The 17,342-nt window shown below is 38.0% G+C and overlaps 2 protein-coding genes and 1 long non-coding RNA gene across 3 annotated transcripts in view; 2 read left to right on the top strand and 1 right to left on the bottom strand.

Moving 5' to 3' along the window:
- LOC107696172 (hemicentin-1-like) overlaps nucleotides 1–11,587 on the top strand; it is a 93,986-nt gene extending 82,399 nt beyond the window's left edge. Inside the window, exons 91-107 of the mRNA XM_016496389.1 lie at nucleotides 2,384–2,554; nucleotides 3,086–3,256; nucleotides 4,016–4,186; nucleotides 4,306–4,452; nucleotides 4,658–4,795; nucleotides 4,881–5,002; nucleotides 5,114–5,351; nucleotides 6,025–6,087; nucleotides 6,205–6,324; nucleotides 6,425–6,559; nucleotides 6,711–6,824; nucleotides 6,922–7,047; nucleotides 7,267–7,395; nucleotides 8,256–8,618; nucleotides 9,624–9,743; nucleotides 9,877–10,003; nucleotides 10,090–11,587. Of these exons, the coding sequence (XP_016351875.1) occupies nucleotides 2,384–2,554; nucleotides 3,086–3,256; nucleotides 4,016–4,186; nucleotides 4,306–4,452; nucleotides 4,658–4,795; nucleotides 4,881–5,002; nucleotides 5,114–5,351; nucleotides 6,025–6,087; nucleotides 6,205–6,324; nucleotides 6,425–6,559; nucleotides 6,711–6,824; nucleotides 6,922–7,047; nucleotides 7,267–7,395; nucleotides 8,256–8,618; nucleotides 9,624–9,743; nucleotides 9,877–10,003; nucleotides 10,090–10,456 (2,822 nt within the window). The 3' untranslated portion in view covers nucleotides 10,457–11,587. The remainder of the gene's footprint in view (nucleotides 1–2,383; nucleotides 2,555–3,085; nucleotides 3,257–4,015; nucleotides 4,187–4,305; nucleotides 4,453–4,657; nucleotides 4,796–4,880; nucleotides 5,003–5,113; nucleotides 5,352–6,024; nucleotides 6,088–6,204; nucleotides 6,325–6,424; nucleotides 6,560–6,710; nucleotides 6,825–6,921; nucleotides 7,048–7,266; nucleotides 7,396–8,255; nucleotides 8,619–9,623; nucleotides 9,744–9,876; nucleotides 10,004–10,089) is intronic.
- Nucleotides 11,588–12,530: 943 nt separating this feature from the next.
- LOC107696169 (actin-related protein 2/3 complex subunit 5-like) lies at nucleotides 12,531–15,513 on the bottom strand. Its single transcript, XM_016496386.1, has 4 exons — nucleotides 15,181–15,513; nucleotides 14,264–14,336; nucleotides 13,601–13,777; nucleotides 12,531–13,507 (listed from the first exon to the last, which is right to left on the bottom strand). The coding sequence occupies exons 1-4, from the start codon at nucleotides 15,318–15,320 to the stop codon at nucleotides 13,445–13,447; spliced, it is 453 nt and encodes a 150-aa protein (XP_016351872.1). The 5' UTR covers nucleotides 15,321–15,513; the 3' UTR covers nucleotides 12,531–13,444.
- Nucleotides 15,514–16,091: 578 nt separating this feature from the next.
- Nucleotides 16,092–17,342, top strand: part of LOC107696182 (uncharacterized) — a 3,284-nt gene continuing 2,033 nt past the window's right edge. The window contains exons 1-2 of the long non-coding RNA XR_001635063.1: nucleotides 16,092–16,273; nucleotides 16,363–16,454. This is a non-coding gene — a long non-coding RNA (uncharacterized LOC107696182). The remainder of the gene's footprint in view (nucleotides 16,274–16,362; nucleotides 16,455–17,342) is intronic.

Below are 17,342 nucleotides of genomic sequence, written 5' to 3'. Positions count from 1 at the left end.
AGGGGATCGGGAGCCCTTCCTGGGCTAAACTGAGGATTCCGAGGTCTCTCCTCCTCGTTTTGACACTGACTTCCCTCCATATTCTGGCCCTTAAGTCCCACCATAGTCAGCTCACACTCAGCCATGCCAGGGACAGAAAGTCGTTCGTGTGGTCCTCAAGAGAGCATTCCCCCTGCTCCAGCAGGAGGATTTGGAAGGCGGGGTAATCCATAACACGAAAATAACAACTGACAAAAACCGGAAAAACAAACGAGGGGAAAGACGCCGCTATACTTTACTTTTGGGTCAGTTATTCTGTCACGGTCACGGTGTGTGGAGGCAGGCAGGATGACGAGGACGACAAGGATTCCAATAAAGATATTTAATGTAGACACAAGGCAGATTCTGGAAGATGAGACACACACACTCGGGGTAACATTCACAATAACCGACCAACTCAACTACAAGAGACAGGAACAGATATAGGGCAGATAATTAGTGGCAGACAGGTGAGCACAATGAGGGTAATTAAATAATGATAGTATGGGCTAAACCAACAAAAGGGGAAGAAACCACAATAAACAGTCCACAGGGGCATTACAACGGTATTATCACGATATTGAAATAAGTTGCAAAAATGTTGTCAAAATACAGTATAGCAGGTTATATAACTTTTTTCTGATAACAAAATTAACATTTAAATGCAATAAATGTTTCAAATGGATTAAAGTGCAAAAGAATTATAAAGAACAATAGGTAACACTTTTCAATAAGGTCTCTTTAGTTAACCTTATGCACTTATATTAACATAGAGAAATAGCTACATTTGTTACAGAAATGTCTTTGTTTAAAAAATGCAACTGTTAGTTCATGTTAGCTTGGGTCCATGAAATAATACAGTTACAAATTTTGATTTTAATAACATGTTATTAAATGTAACGTCCCACCCTCCCCGCAATCGCCGTCCAAAGCCACGCCCCCTGAACGCACATACGCTCACAGACCAGATGACCAGAGACAACGGCCGTTTCTCAAACGGAAGGCTGCATCCTCCGGAGGTCGCATTTGTAGGCTGTATACGTCATAAAGAAGATTTCATATGTATTTCTTATCATGTGCGATGTTTGTTCTATTCGACTGTAAGTGCCCTGCGAAATGGACATCACCAGATATTCTGCCATGATTCCAGTTCTACAGATTTCCCCTGCTCAGTGAGTAGGGAGCAAAGAACACTGTGTAGGGAGCATGTCAATCGGAACACAGTTCATGCACGTAGCTTACTTCTAACGAGCTGGTTGGAGGACTGGAGGACGGCGCGAGGACTGGAATTGGGAACCGCTGGGCTACATCATGTGTCATTCACCAGTGAGAAAACTTTATAGTACAGTTAGTAAAAGTTCTACAATACCAGGAAGGAAGATCGGGTTGTTGATGTTTGTCTGCCATTCTCAATCTGTCTGCACAGCGTACGTGAACGTGCTGATGACGTATCCTGTCTGCGCGAACAGGGTGCGCAGAGGTAAGGCAAATACATAAGTTGATAGGCAGGTAGGAAAGCCAATTAAAACGCTCGGACGAAAATTTCTTGGTTCTATGCCTTCCACAGAATATATAAATACAGATGTAACCCTTTCCTTAACCCTACACAGATAAATACACTTAGACCACTTAACTTAATGATTGCTATCGGGATGTGAAGAGACTTTCAGCCAGCATAACAAAAAATGTTTCTGAAGACAATCACCTATTGCACCTTTAACTAGGATGAATAAATGCTTTAGAATAATTTTTCATTGGCAGTTTGTTAACTAATGAATTAAATAATGTTAACTAATGGAGCCTTAAAGTGTGACTGAACAATTAAGGATCAAAACATTTTCAAACAATATCTAGGGCATGTTGTAGTCCAGATTAGAATGTAAAAAATGTATTAAGTCTAAGTATTTATTATTTGGCGCTGCGATGAACCCCATAGTGAATACAAAAATCTGAGTGGCTGTTTGAAACATTTAAATCCTGTTCAGAAATAGAAAGTAGTGCAGCTGCTTTGTTTACGGGGTTACTGGTGTAACGGCTGCATTTCTGCGGTTCCATCAGCACCATCTGCTGTCAGAGAGTGAATGTGGATTTTCATTCAGTGCAACTCCTTCACTCCTTCTGCCATGCACTTTTCATCAGTGTTCGGCTTGTTTACATCAGTGCGCATGCGTGTTTGACGCAGCATACAGTGGTATTGTGCATAAATAATTATGTATGGTATTTTGAAGCGCCTACGATAACAATATCATGCATGTTCATTATCATGATATATCGTATTACCGAATACCGGCACATGTCTACTTCATGATCAATCAAATCCTGGTATAAAAAGCATTGGCTTATCTTTTCTTCCCATTTTCAACAGTGGATGGCAAGTGGTCATCCTGGGTAAGCTGGGGGGCATGTAGTGTGTCCTGTGGAGGTGGTACACGGCAAAGGACGCGTGTCTGTGCAAGCCCCGCCCCCCAAAATGGGGGACGGCAGTGTGAGGGAAATGACATCCACATTGATTTCTGCAACAATGAACCCTGTCCTAGTGAGTAAACACGTAACATATGTGACCCTGGACCACAAAACCAGTCTTAAGTGTAAATGTTTTGAAATTGAGATTTATACATCACCTGAAAGCTGAATAAATAAGCTTTCCATTGATGTATGGTTTGTTAGGATAGGACAATATTTGTCCTATTTGTTAGGATAGGACAAACAACTATTTGAAAATCTGGAATCTGAGGGTGCAAAAAAATCTAAATATTGAGAAAATTGCCTTTAAAGTTGTCAAAATTAAGTTCTTAGCAATGCATATTACTAATCAAAAATTAAGTTTTGATATATTTATGGTAGGAAATTTACAAAATATCTTCATGGAACATGATCTTTACTTAATATCCTAATGATTTTTGGCATAAAAGAAAAATCTATAATTTTGACCCATACAATGTATTTTTGGCTATTGCTACAAATATACCCCAGCGACCTAAGACTGGTTTTGTGGTCCAGGGTCACATATGGTAAACACAGACACATAATAAAGAAAGCAGTAAGTACAAATAATCTCTCTTCATAGTTCATGGTAACTGGGGCCCATGGAACAGCTGGGGAAGTTGTAGCAGAACCTGCAATGGTGGTCAAATGCGTCGCTACAGAACATGTGACAATCCTCGACCAGCGAATGGAGGCAGAGCGTGCACTGGATCAGACTCGCAAATCCAGAAGTGCAACACAGCCAACTGCCCTGGTATAGCACTCTTACATACACTACAGTTCAAAAGTTTGAGGTTGGTGAGATTTTTTGTTTTTAATTTGAAAGACGTCTCTCATGTTCTCTTATGACTGCATTAATTTGATAAAAAATACAGTAAAAAAGTAATATTGTGAAATAATAATATTATAATTTAAAAAATTAAAAATATATATATATTTTTTGAAATGTATTCCTTGCATGGCAAAGCTATTTTAGCAGCCATTACTTCAGTCTTCAGTGTCACATGGTCCTTCAGAAATCATTCTAATCTTCTGATTTGGTTCTCAAGAAACATTTCTTATTATTATTATCAGTGTTGGAAACAGTTGTGCTGCTTAATATTTTTCTTAAATTTCTGAAAAATTTTCCTGGATTTACAGGATTCTTTTATAAATAGAATATTTCAAAAGAACATCATTTATTTGAAAGAGACATTTTTGTAACAGTGTAAAAGTTTTTACTGTCACTTTTGACCAATTTAATGCATCTTTGCCAAATAAAAATGTAACTTCTCCAAAAAACATCACTAACCCGAAACTTTTGAACAGTAGTGTATATTGTACAACGCACAAACACCCACACTTTCTAGTTCCTGTACATTAATAAATATACAAGATATGCTACATACATTTTAGGTTATTATTGACAAGATTATTTGATTAGAACTTGAATAGCATTATTTGGATAAATTTTTACTGTAACTGATTACACACCTTTCTGTGTGTGCGTGTGTGTGTGTGTGTGTGTGAGAAGTTGATGGTAAGTGGGGTTCATGGGAGTTCTGGGGTGAATGTTCAGCATCCTGTGGAGGTGGAGAACGGACACGTGTCAGACTTTGTAACAATCCATCACCCAGCAACAACGGCCGCCCCTGCCCAGGAGACTCCACCCAGTTATCAAGATGTAATATACAGCCATGTCCAGGTACATTTACAGCTATGTATGGTTCTTAATCAAGACTTACATCAAGAAATTTTGTATTTAAATTTCATTTAAACTACACAAGATATGATTGTCTAAACTTTTTCTTTTTTCTCTTCAAGGTGGCCCTCAGACAGCCAGAGGAAGCATCATCGGGACCATTAATGATGTGGAGTTTGGCATTGCCATCCTCAATGCCACCATCTCCAGCAGTCCCACTGGAGGGAGAGTTATACAGGCCACCATCACTAACATACCCAGGAGTCTTGGTCAGTCTCTGCTTCTGAGTTTTTGTTATGAGCAGCAATGCATCATATTTACTATTCCAAAATGTTATACTGTACAGTATTTGTCAGTATATCAATTATTTTGTTGTGTGGCAATGTTCTAATAGTTCTAAGACTATTTATCAAGAACTAGAAAGAAAACTGTAATTTGAGTTGGTGCTTGTATATGTTCTGCTAACCCATCCAGGCCCTGCTATGAGGAAGTTGATCTCCATCCTGAACCCCATATACTGGACCACAGCACAGGAGCTGAGTGAAGCTGTCAATGGTTACACTCTCACAGATGGCATCTTCAGACGTGAGACTCAGGTGGAGTTTGCCACAGGTACGAGGCGTCACATTGATGTATAGAGATCCTTAAAAACTTTTCCTCAGTTTTCCTCATTTAATTTGTATTTTGTTGGCTATAGGAGAAATTCTCAGAATGACCCATGTGGCACGAGGGCTGGACTCAGATGGAGTACTTCTGCTGGACATTGTAGTAAATGGGCATATCCTGCAACTTCCATCCAATGCAGATATCAGTCTTAAGGTAGAACCTCTATCACTGAATTCATTGACTGTTATTTCTTTTTATACTTGAAAATATGATGTTACACAGTATCAACTTTTATCACATTAAAATATCTTTTTTAAACTCCAGGACTACACTGAAGACTACATCCAGACTGGCCCTGGTCAGCTATTTGCTCTGTCCACACGCTTGTTCAGTATAGACAGGGTGAGCGTGCCTTACTCTTGGAATCATACCATCACATACAGACCCTCCAAAGGAAAGATGCCCTATCTGGTGCAGACTCTCCACGCCTCAGCTATCGGCGCTCTGTACCGTCCACTAGAAGAGATGCTGGAGTTTGCCATCCATGCCACCATTGCTAAAGGTACAATACACATACAGTCTGCATTAGGTAAAAAATCATTAGGTATGAATGATGTATCAGTCACTGATATTATATTATTTTATTAGAAATGGTATTGGAAGCAGATATCATGGCCTATTTTTTTTTCCCCCCAAAAAAAATAAATAAAATAAAATAAATAAATAAATAAAAATAAAAAGTCTGTTGCATCCAACCTGTCATTTTTCACATTTAACATAAAAAAACAGCAATAAAAGGTAGGCTCATTGACGTTTTTTTTAAACTCTAATTTATCGATTTCATGAAACATTCGTTTGTATTAAATTGTTCAGATTTTTTCAACATGCATTCAAATATCTATTAATGTTTATTTCGTGCTGCAAATATTAAAGATGAAAATGTCATTGATTCGCATGCTGCTTGAACTGAGACGAATATAGGATATAATACGAATATATATATATAAATACAATGCATTTTCAATGCCAAGTTTTAAAAATACTAATGTTTTAATGCCTGGTTTAAAATTTTATTAAATTTAATACAAACATCATATGCATCCCTAAACCTCATTAACAAATTGTAGCATATCATTATGATTTAATTACTTATTCAGTTCAAACTGTTATATTTAATAGTTTAAATGAGTTTTAAAACCTATCCCTCTCCAATTATGATGTATTTTCATCCTCAGGAGAGCGCAGTAATCAGTGTCCCAGTGGTTTTCAACTGGACCCTGCTGGGCCATATTGTTCAGGTACAGTCAGACCGTATTTAATGCTTTTACTGTGATAGAGATAATAGTATTCATTTGTGAATATACAAAGAGTTTCATTGCTGAGATTCTGTGCTTGTCCCTTTTTTGCTGATGAAGATGAGAACGAGTGTGTGGAGAGAAACCCCTGCTCACATGCCTGTCACAATGCTGTAGGCACGTACTACTGTTCCTGTCCCAGAGGACTAACCATCTCAGCTGATGGTAGAACATGCCAAGGTACAACAGTTTAAATAAGTTTACCTCTGAATGGTAGTGTATGATATTGATATTTCTGAAATCTCAACTGAGCAACTGCTTTCATTTATGTTTACCCTAGATATTGATGAGTGTTCATTGGGTGGTCACATGTGCCATAATGGACAAGACTGTGAGAACACCATTGGCTCCTATCGCTGTGTGATGCGCTGTGGGCGGGGCTTTAGGAGGACAGCAGATGGGCTGAGCTGCTCGGGTGCACAGTTTTTCCTAGTTTCATAAGTTTATGTTTGTATATTGTTGACGCGTGTATTTTTATATGGCATACTGTAATTTATATTAATGCTCTATTCATCATTATCTTCATTCTAGAATACATTTGAATTGCTTTAATCTTGCTTTTGCAGATGTGAACGAGTGTCAGGAATCCAACCCCTGCCATCAGCACTGTCTAAACACCATTGGCAGCTTTCGCTGTGCTTGTGAGCCGGGGTACCAAATAAGGAATCGACGCTGTATTGGTATGTTTAAAACCTGTCTCATGACATATTGCTCAGTCTTGCTGGGTTGGTAAAAATATGCAACTGTGCAACTAAAGTGCTGCTTGTTTCTCCTCAGACATAAACGAATGCAAACAGAGAGTGTGTCGCTCAGATCAGCAGTGTAAAAACACACGTGGTGGATACACTTGCATTGACCTCTGCCCTACTGGCATGACCAAAGGAGGCAATGGCACATGCATAGGTTTGTAATGTTGTTGCTTATGTTTTGGGCCGAGGACTATTGTGTTGTACAGTAAAATATTAAATATATTTATTGTACAATTATAATTTTATTTTATTAAAATTACATTATGTATATATAAATCGAATTAATTAAACAACTTTTGTTTTTTATTTATACATTTATTGTTACATAATTGGATTATGATCAAAGATTAATTCATTTTTGTTCTGCTTACAGACATTGATGAATGCCATGATGGCACACATCAGTGCAGGTATAATCAGATCTGTGAAAACACAAGAGGTAGCTACCACTGCACCTGTCCGAGGGGCTACCGCTCTCAGGGTGTGGGCCGCCCCTGCCTTGGTACGTAGTCTAATTCCCCCACACCTAACTCTAATCCTCTCCCAACATCCCAGGCTGTTCTCCTGCCAAACACCAACCTGCATCCCTGCCTTCATTTTCATCTCCTTCACTCTTTTGCTACATTTCTGTGAACCAACCCTCACCTAAACAGCATTCAGAACCTGTGATGTCACTTCCTTCCACTCAGCTTGGTTATGTTGCCACAGTGCTATTAAACTAACCAACATATAACCCTAAACATACATATAACATAAACAAGTAACTGATACCCAATCAAGGATCCAAGTCTTTGTATGTCTACATATGTAATTGTCAGTAAGGTGTTGCAAGTTTTTTGCAGTATTACAGCGGTAAGTAGGTTCACTCTTAAAGCAAGGCCAGCACGACTATGTCCTTCCTCTATCTGTGTCTTTAATCTTACCCTTCAACCTTCTGCTTGGGATTCTCCCCTGAAGTGCTCTGCTTTGGCACTTTTTAATGTTTGCTGAATGTCCTCTAGTGACATTCAGTTGGGATTAAAAGTGCCATTTTGGCATTCAGAGTTTTTCTTCAGTTCTCAGTTGTTCCCATTAAGTTTCAGTACTGACAATGAATCACAGAGTTAACTGAATTTAATTAATAGAAATGATGCTCCTTGTGAGGAATCATTAAATACACTGAATATTTTACAACAAAAATACAATAATATGTATTTTTGCATGAGAAACATGCTTTTGAGGGATAGCTACTCATGTCCAGTATTTTTTCTCATCCCCTTCTTTTTCATTTTCTTCTTTTGATCTTTGAACTATATTTCCTTTATTTTCCCTCTTTGTTTCCCCTATTTCTTTTTCTCTGTGTTGGCCTTGCTGTGAGAGCAGATATAAACGAGTGCGAGCTGGTACCGGTGCCCTGTGCCTATCAGTGCGTGAACAGCCCTGGCAGCTACAAGTGCCTGTGCCCACCGGGGCTCCACCTGCTGGGCGATGGCAAGTCCTGTGCCGGACTAGAGCGCTTGCCCAGCTATGAAAGTTTCTCATATGGGTATAGAACATCCCAGTCCTCTTCTGATCGGAGCTCCTACCAGCAGCGCTACCATAGCCTGACCTCCCAGAGTTTCCACTCATATGTCCCCATTGGGGGGCGTCACATGGCCAACAGAGCGAACAATGCACCTCCACGCAGTCGTAGGGATACTAATACATGCCGCCCTGGTTTTCAGGCAAACAATGGCCAGTGTTTAGGTAACTTCAAGAGCAACTGTTGAGCTGTAGAATTTGGGTTTCATGTCATATGCAAGGTCAGATGTACGTATATGTATACAGTACTCTTGCTCCTAAAAGATTAGAGTATTGAAAACCGCTGCTATTACACTGATAAACTAATGGATTATATATATATATATATACTGTATATATATACAGTATATATTTTTTATGGATTATGTATATTTATATTTTTATAATACTATGTGAAAACAGTGCCATAAGTGCCAGAACAATTCAGGAGAAAGTAGCATTTTGAATCAAAATGGAGGAAATTCAGGTAGTAGTTTTGATGTATTATATAAATATGTGAAATTAAGTAATTTAGAAGATATGTACTTGGTACATATGATGTAAAAAAAAAAAATATATATATATATTTTTAAAGCAGGGAGATGGGATTGAACACTACGGAACTCCCAAGGGGACATAGCCATGAAAACGTGAGATGCGAGGGGAAAAAAAATGTCATTGTTTTTGTGTCCACTTGACAAAGTTTTGCATTCTCCTGAGAAGCTTTGCATTCACTTGCAAAGAATACAAAAGTTTGTCTAAGCAAATGCAAAGTTTCTTGAACTTGAGACCGAACATATACTTTCTTAGGGAAACGCAAAAGTTTTACAAGTGAACACAAAAATTTCTTCCAGTTCCATCAACTTCCCTTTAGTGGCTCCATAGAACACAGTGAGTTGCATCAAGCATTTTAGAAAAAGGAATATAGTAAAAGCAATAATTTATTATTTTAAATTGAACTTTTTTTATTGTATATACCCATTCAGACATAAGAGTAATGAATTGGTGCATGCAAATTGGCAGTTGTCCTGATTAATGTTTCATTTTAAAAGTTATTTTATAGTATATACTAATTTCTTAATGTCAATATGTTTGATGTCCTGTTAATCATATCAGTAGTAAGACATGAACACACACAAATGGCACCATTTCCAGATAATATTGAATTACTTACCTGTCTTGTGTTTTTAGATATTAATGAGTGTGAACAGAGGGATACATGTCAACACGAATGTATGAACACACCAGGCAGCCATAGGTGTTTGTGTCCCAGCGGCTATCGCCTTATGACCAATGGCAAAACCTGCCAAGGTAAGAAAATTAAGACATTCAATAAGAAACACACACACACACAATACATATGTTAACTTCTCAAAAAACAAATCTAAATATACTAAGTTTAAGAGGTTTGTGCATTGCTCACTTTTGGTCTTTGTATGAATAGACATTGATGAATGCCTGGAGCAGAACATTCAGTGTGGTGCAAACCGGATGTGTTTCAACATGAGAGGGAGTTACCAGTGCATCGACACACCTTGCCCTCCCAACTATCAGAGAGATCCAGCCACAGGGTGAGACTGACACTCTTTTCTTTGCAATTTTCTACTTTTGTTTAGCTGATTGTTCAAAATAAAGTGAGTTCTGCCTTTCCTCTCAGGTTCTGCCTGAAGAATTGTCCACCCAATGATCTGGAGTGTGCCCTGAGCCCGTATGCACTGGAGTACAAACTGCTGTCCCTGCCCTTCGGCATCGCCGCCAATCAGGACCTGATACGGCTGGTTGCCTACACCCAGGATGGAGTCGTCCACCCACGCACTTCCTTCTTAGTGGTCGATGAGAACACGACTCTACCCTTCGCCCTCCGGGACGAAAACCTCAAAGGCGTTCTGTTCACCACCCGGCCACTGCGCGAACCTCACACGTACCGCATGAAGGTGCGAGCCCTGTCTTACAGTGCTGACGGAGGCATAGAGTACCAGACCACCTTTATTGTCTACATCGCTGTCTCAGCTTATCCCTACTGAGCACTTTACTACGTCCAACAGCCTATGAAGAGAGGGAATGATCAGAGGTTGCGCTAAACAAAAGAAATCCGTCATTTGATGAGTTTTGAGTTTTGAACATAATGCTTTCCGTCATTTTGACAGATAAAAAAAAAGAAATCGTTTCCTAAATTTCCTTACGCTAGAAATATTCCCACAGGAAGGGTTTCTAAATGGGATTAGATGTGCAGAAAAGGGGAGACGACAAGGTTTTAAAGCACCTCTGTGAAAATAAACCAGGAGAGAGATGTGAGAGAGGATTTGGGGAGAGAAACAAGAGATTGCAAGTATTGTCCGTTTCACATTTTGGAAGCAAAAGAAAAGGCCGAAAAGGTAAGACTAAAAAAGCTCTTGGCACAGAAGTTCCTGTAATATTGGTGTTGTCAAAAAAAATATCATCTGTATCAATAATTTACTGATAGATAAAAATAGAGCATGACGGAGTTTGCAATCCATCCGGATAAATTCTTTTATAGCGCAACCTCTGAGAATGGTGCCGTTTTTGTACATGTGTGACTGAGACATATTGGTCTTTGTGTTAGTGTGTATGTGTGAGTGCAGATCCACCACTTGAAGAGATTTTCACAGGTCACGTTGACATGTAAAAGGCCTTTTAGGCTGGAAGAGCTGAGTTGCGGAGTCCTGCAGACAGACAACGCTGCTCTCTGAGGTTCAGACTTCAAGACAGACTTCACGTAAAACCAGTTTTAAGACCGCTGGCAGGTTAGTGGTTTGGTCGCAAGAATCCTTCATCAGAATGTACAGCAGGACTATGGGTGGTTTAATAGAATACATTTGCATATATGTCTACCTATTAACTTATTGAGAATTGCTTGAATATATGAAAGAAACTCAATTCCCTCCATTGCTTTCTATGAAATGAGATGGGGAAGATTTTATTGGTTTAAATTTTGTGCTTTTAACATAATGATGAGGTTTGGGTTTGAGCCACATCTGCAGTAAAAATGAAAAGGATGTCCACCTCAGGTAAGCACTACCTTTACTCTAGAAGAGAGTATTGTCAATCAGTTATTATGCACATAATAGCAATGTTTCATTATCATTACAGGTTCATAGACATTTGGAGTATTTTTTGTAACTGTGTCAGTAATCAAGGTGTATTCTATTTTAATGATATGTATATAAGTGTTTTTTTTTTTTTTTTGTAATACTATGTTGTATTCGCTTTTTTTAAAAATAATAATAAATTGTACAAATCATTCATTATGATACATTCACTTCAGAGCTGCTTACTCTACTTTTTAAAAAGTTTGGGATTAGTCAGTGTTTTTTTTTGTTTTTTTTTTAACGTGACGGTAAAGACAATGTTACAAAAGATTTTTAGATAAATGTTGTTTTAAACCTATTATTCATCAAGGAATCCTGGAAACTTGTATCATGGTTTCTACAAAAAATATTGAGAAACAACATTGATTATAATAAATGTTTCTTGAGCACCAAATCAGCATATGATTTCTAAATGATCCTGTGACACTGAAGACTTTAATAGCTGCTGAAAGCCCTGACATCACAGGAATAAATTACATTTTAAAATATATTCAAATAGAAAATGGTTATTTTAAATTGTAATATTTCACAATATTGCAGTTTTTACTGTATTTCTGATCACGTAAATGCAGCCTCAGTGAGCATAAGAGATAAAGAACTTAAAAAAAAAAAAAAAAAAAGGTTAAAAAAATGTAACATGACCCCACACTTTTGAATGGTAGTGTATATTGGAGGCAATAGTGTAGGTTTAATACTATTTCACTGACAATGTCAGTTACCAGAGAAAATAGTTTTGACCCAAGATTTGTAAAAACACTAACCAAACCAACGCTGAAATCTGTAGTCCAGCGTTTTTACAGCAGATGCTGTGAATAGAGCTTTCATCATAATATTCCTACATATATAAATTCTAAATATAAAGGTCAAGTCCTTAAGAGTATATTTAACATTTTATTATTCAATCAATCACAAAAGCACAAACATAAAAAAGGAATATTTTGTAAGGCAGTCATTATACCGGTTTGGTTTATTGAGTGTTTGCACTTAGTCTTTCTGTATTACTGCATTGTAGAGACAGGTCCCTGTGATCAGACGATACATCTCAGATCAGACTGGATCAGTAATGATCTGCTTTGAGGCAGTATTTAACATGATTGGCTTAAAAATGCCTCCTGACGCACACTGGATACAGACATATGCATTCTGACACACACAATAACAATGGTCCACAGCAAGAAGTGCTTTGAAATGCTTACACAGATACATTAAGACAGGACATTAATACTTTATAACAGCATTAGTGAAAGTCACAATTACTGAGATGTTTCAGATTATGCATAAAATAGGCATTGCAACTTAATGTCTTATAGGAGCATTTAAGCCAGTGCGCTTTGGTTATGAAAAAATAAATACTATGGGATAACGCCTGGTGATTTAGAACAAATGAGAAGGGATCAGTGATGGGAAGGTTTAATGCACCGGAGAGTATTATTCATAATCCGACACAGTCACTGTGGACAGACGTAGTGCCAGTAAGACACTCCGACCAATTTGTGACTGTTCATTTTAAGCCATTCACACACATGCAGATTAAAATAACAGGTTACATTTCTCTCAAAGAAGAATTACTATTAATAATAAAAGGTTATAATAAACTTAAGCAAGATTTTATAAAACTCTAACAAGTCTCTTGTATTCAGATTGCTGAATACAATACAGAAGAGCGTAGAAAAGTATTCCTGAGAGAAGCTACGATAAATCTAGCATACGACTGATGGCACGGTTATGCGTTTTCAACTATGTGAGTTAAGAGTGATATAACAGAAGAGGGTAAAATGCATGGAAATCAGAGAGGTCCTCTTCAGCACCCTGTGGAAAGTCATCGCTTTGTTCTGAGTGTCTCAGCAGGATTTCCCACTGCTGAGTTGTGTTTTTCTGTGCGCTATGCTAACCCGCTGCAGTTTACACTGTTTTCCTGGCTGTTAGGACCCTCACAATGCAGCCCACTCCACCTGCAGAAAGAGCCTGAGGAGAATACAGAGCAAGAATTTAACTACTGACCTCACACATGCTTTGCTGTTAGAACATTGCTATTACACTGCTACTTTTTAACCCTACCTTTTCATGCCACTGCAGCAGGACAGCGCTGCTGTTCTCGGACGGCCGCTCGAACCCCTTGTAGATGTATTTCATGAGCAAATCTACTCCATTTTTATCCAGAGACTGAACTCCCTTCTCTATGTCAGTGCTCTTAAAGGAGCTGAGCACCTTAAGCACTAGACCTTCAGCACGATCCTACATCCAGAATGTCAGAAAAATTCAAGTATAATCCAACTATATGAAGTTTTGTGTATTTCTGCGACTTTGAAGCCCACTACAGTTAAGTGAGTGGAACTCCCTGTCGTTATTACAGTGGATAGCTGTGCATGTGCATTTATTGCTGTCCTTTTTGTAGAATTTCGTACTTGCATTGCTTACCAAACTTACATTGTCCCAGAACAGTGTGAAATTATTAGAAGTCAGTGTAGCATAAGAATGATTTTGAAACTTATTTCAAGGCTTAAAACTTACACTTTAACAGAGAAGTTAGCTGCATGTTTACAGGTGTTGTTTTATATTAATGACACTTTGGAATAAGCAAAAAAAAAAACATTAATGTGCAACCATGCAACATTTTCTATACAATTGTATATCCAAAATTATCTTGAATCTGACAACAAAATGCTATGATTTTATATGACATCGGAGGAAGACCTTAGGAAAAAAGGTGGCATGACTCACCTTGACGTTCTGATTCTTTGTGTTGATTGGTGGGCTTTTTAATACTGCCTGCAGGGCACCCATAAGGTTCCCTTTGAAGAGTGGAGTTAAGAAAAACACCAACACAATTTAAATATCTATGTATGCATGAATACATCTATACAATATCCAAATGCTGTGGACACGCTGCATTTGAGGAAAAGGGGAAGGGGGAGGGGGAGTTAGAAACAGGAAATAAGGCCTTGGGTACTCCAAAATTGACATATAAGGACATGAATTCAACTTCCTTATACTAAATAATGCATCAGTTTCAAATGACAGAAGAACCTAATATTTATAAACTCCACACAGTTTGAAACTAATATGTTGTAGTTATCAGCATATTTTTCAGAAACAGTTTTGTTAAAAAGAATGTCTGGAATGTTAAGGCATGCCAGGACTTTTCAGAGATGTGGATATGAGCGAATACATGTTCATAATGCAGCACGAGAGGACATTGAAACTAAACAAGTATGTTTGTGACGATTCTCGTTTCACTTATAAAGGTAAAAACTGATCTATAGACAACGCTATCAATATTGCATGTCACCTGATCGGTGCCTGTCCAGTAAACCAGTTCTGTCTGTGTGGAGTCTGATGTACAGGCCAGCTGGTGTATCAGGCAACTTATGAATTATGAAAAGCAAATCAGTGCATATAAATGTTGACGTAAAACAAAATTAAATCGACTTTCCTTCTGTTAAAAACTTTTTGCTGCAATTATTTATACATTTTTTTCCAGCAAAATATTTAATTAGCTGTATTATATCCATTACTGATGTAATAATTACCCACTCAAAGATAAAGCACACGAAGAATATTTATATGAGCTGGTGCCAGTGAAAATGCAATACTATTTCAGATCATGTACATGTTGGCCGGTGAATAAAGAAGGATATTGTCTGATGAGAGAATCCACCTCTGCCTCATCTGGACCCAGCTGGTTTTCTCCTCCCTCTTCCTCGTCTACAAACTTGTTCTCGTCGTATTCATCCACATCCACTTTACGGAAACGATCGGACACCGTATTCTTTGACATGATGAAGGCTATTTATTCCCCGTCTGATGTACAGCTAAACGCTATGTTGCATGAACACAATCTTAACAGTCCTCTATGCTAAACCAGCCTGGCGACTCCTGCAGCCTTGTCAGTGGTGGATTCCATCACTTCCGCATAGCGCGCCCTCTATCGGGAACACCGGTGAACTGAAGCGCTCTAATTCCTGATCCAGTGATTCTCAACCACTAGGGGACCTCAACCCCTACTAGGGATGGGTCTGCAAGACGATTTAAAATTGTTTAAAGTAAATTACTTATAACTAAATTAACTCATTGTCCAACATGTATTCGGACCACAAACATCTGTTGATAAAACACAGTTCTTGAAATCTCTGGAGTAACAAATTTAATTGTGTTTGTGGCTATTGGCACTTTTCATTTCACTTTTCGTTATAAACGAAGAACCTTTTTAGATAAAAAAAAAAAAAAAAGCATCTACTAATGAATAAATAAAACGTTCGACAATCAAAATCTTTTCTGCTCCGTCCATAAAGTAACATAATATTAAAATGTATTATAATTTTAAAATATAATAATATTAATTACATATTTGTATAAAAGTTGGTCTGCCTATTAATCAAAGACTTTAGATGTAATGTGATAGATAGACTATTTTAATATGCAGTGGTGGTCAAGTGACGGTAGAGGGCGACAGAACACTTTCATTCGCTGTCATAAAAGGTTTGGCGTTTTTCACGCTTGAATGTTAACCCATTCGCAACAGGGGTAATCGTAATCTAGGTCATTTTGTTGCATGTTTCACTGCTGCTCAGTTAGTAATTAATCCTGGTTTCGAGATTCCACACTGTAAACGTAAACTCTGGGTTAATGTTCTTATTTGCATATTTACTATTAGGTCAATAATATTCAGTGGATGAATACGGCTCCATACCTGATTGGCATATGTGATGTGACCTGTTTTATTAACTGCAGGTCCGTTTGAAAATATCGCCAAGTTCACTTTGGTAGTATTAAGTCTTATGAGACTTAAAGGAATAATAATAATAATGTCTCTTTTACAGTGCAGTTCATCGGCATTTTTAACTGTTTCAGTTTTGAATGATAAACAGCGCGAAGGTTTCTGCAGTTGTAGACAGCATGGATATTTAGTGAGGTAAGCACTGAGGCAGTTTATTATTGGTTGTCTGTTGCTAAATAACTCTTTTTAACATTCTGGCATCACAATTCACACTGTAATTGACACAAAGCAGTGTGGGCTCCTTTCAACATTACAAAGTGTGAAAAGTTGCTTAACCCAAGGGTTAAAACTTTATCCGATCTGCCGGGGGCGATTCTAGGATTTTAATTTTGGGGGGGGGGTCTCAGCCTCCAGTGAGAGAATAATAATAATAAAAGCCTAATAATATAAATTAATAATATATATAATATATTAAAAATGTTAATGCTAAAGTCTTAAATCCAAAGAGATACTCTTTATAAAAGTTCAGAGTCAGCCACACCTACCTAAAACGGCTCATTCTAACACGCCAAAAGGCGGGGCATAGAGGAGAAACAATAATGTACAGTATGTGGAAAATAATGTTTTTTTTTACTTTAAACCGCATTAACACATTTCATAACACCAAATACACAAAATAATGTTATTTTTAGCAGCATATGACCCCTTTAAAATGGGAGCCTCATACTTTGCATAACAAACAGTTCACCTCCCGTGACATACACAAGGCATTCCTTAAAGGGATAGTTCATCCAAAAATTGACGATACATTGATGTGTAAAGACACGAAACGATCGGTCTGTGCAAGAAACTGAACAGTATTTATATCGTGTTTTTTACCTCTGCAATGTCCGAACTGTCCTGAGCGCATCCTGAGCACGTTCTCAACAGCAGGCGCGTGACGCATCTTCTTCTCCTCCTTGCTTTACGGCCGGCTGTTGAGAACGCGCTCAGGACAGTTCGGACATTGCAGAGGTAAAAAACTATATAAATACTGTTCAGTTTCTTGCACAGACCGATCGTTTCGTGTCTTTACACATCAAT

The sequence above is a fragment of the Sinocyclocheilus anshuiensis genome, unplaced genomic scaffold, assembly GCF_001515605.1.
Source record: "Sinocyclocheilus anshuiensis isolate Anshui unplaced genomic scaffold, SAMN03320099.WGS_v1.1 scaffold306, whole genome shotgun sequence".
NCBI lineage: Eukaryota > Metazoa > Chordata > Actinopteri > Cypriniformes > Cyprinidae > Sinocyclocheilus > Sinocyclocheilus anshuiensis.
The sequence above is the reverse complement of the archived record's forward strand: the minus strand, read 5'-3'. Positions and strand labels throughout refer to the sequence as shown.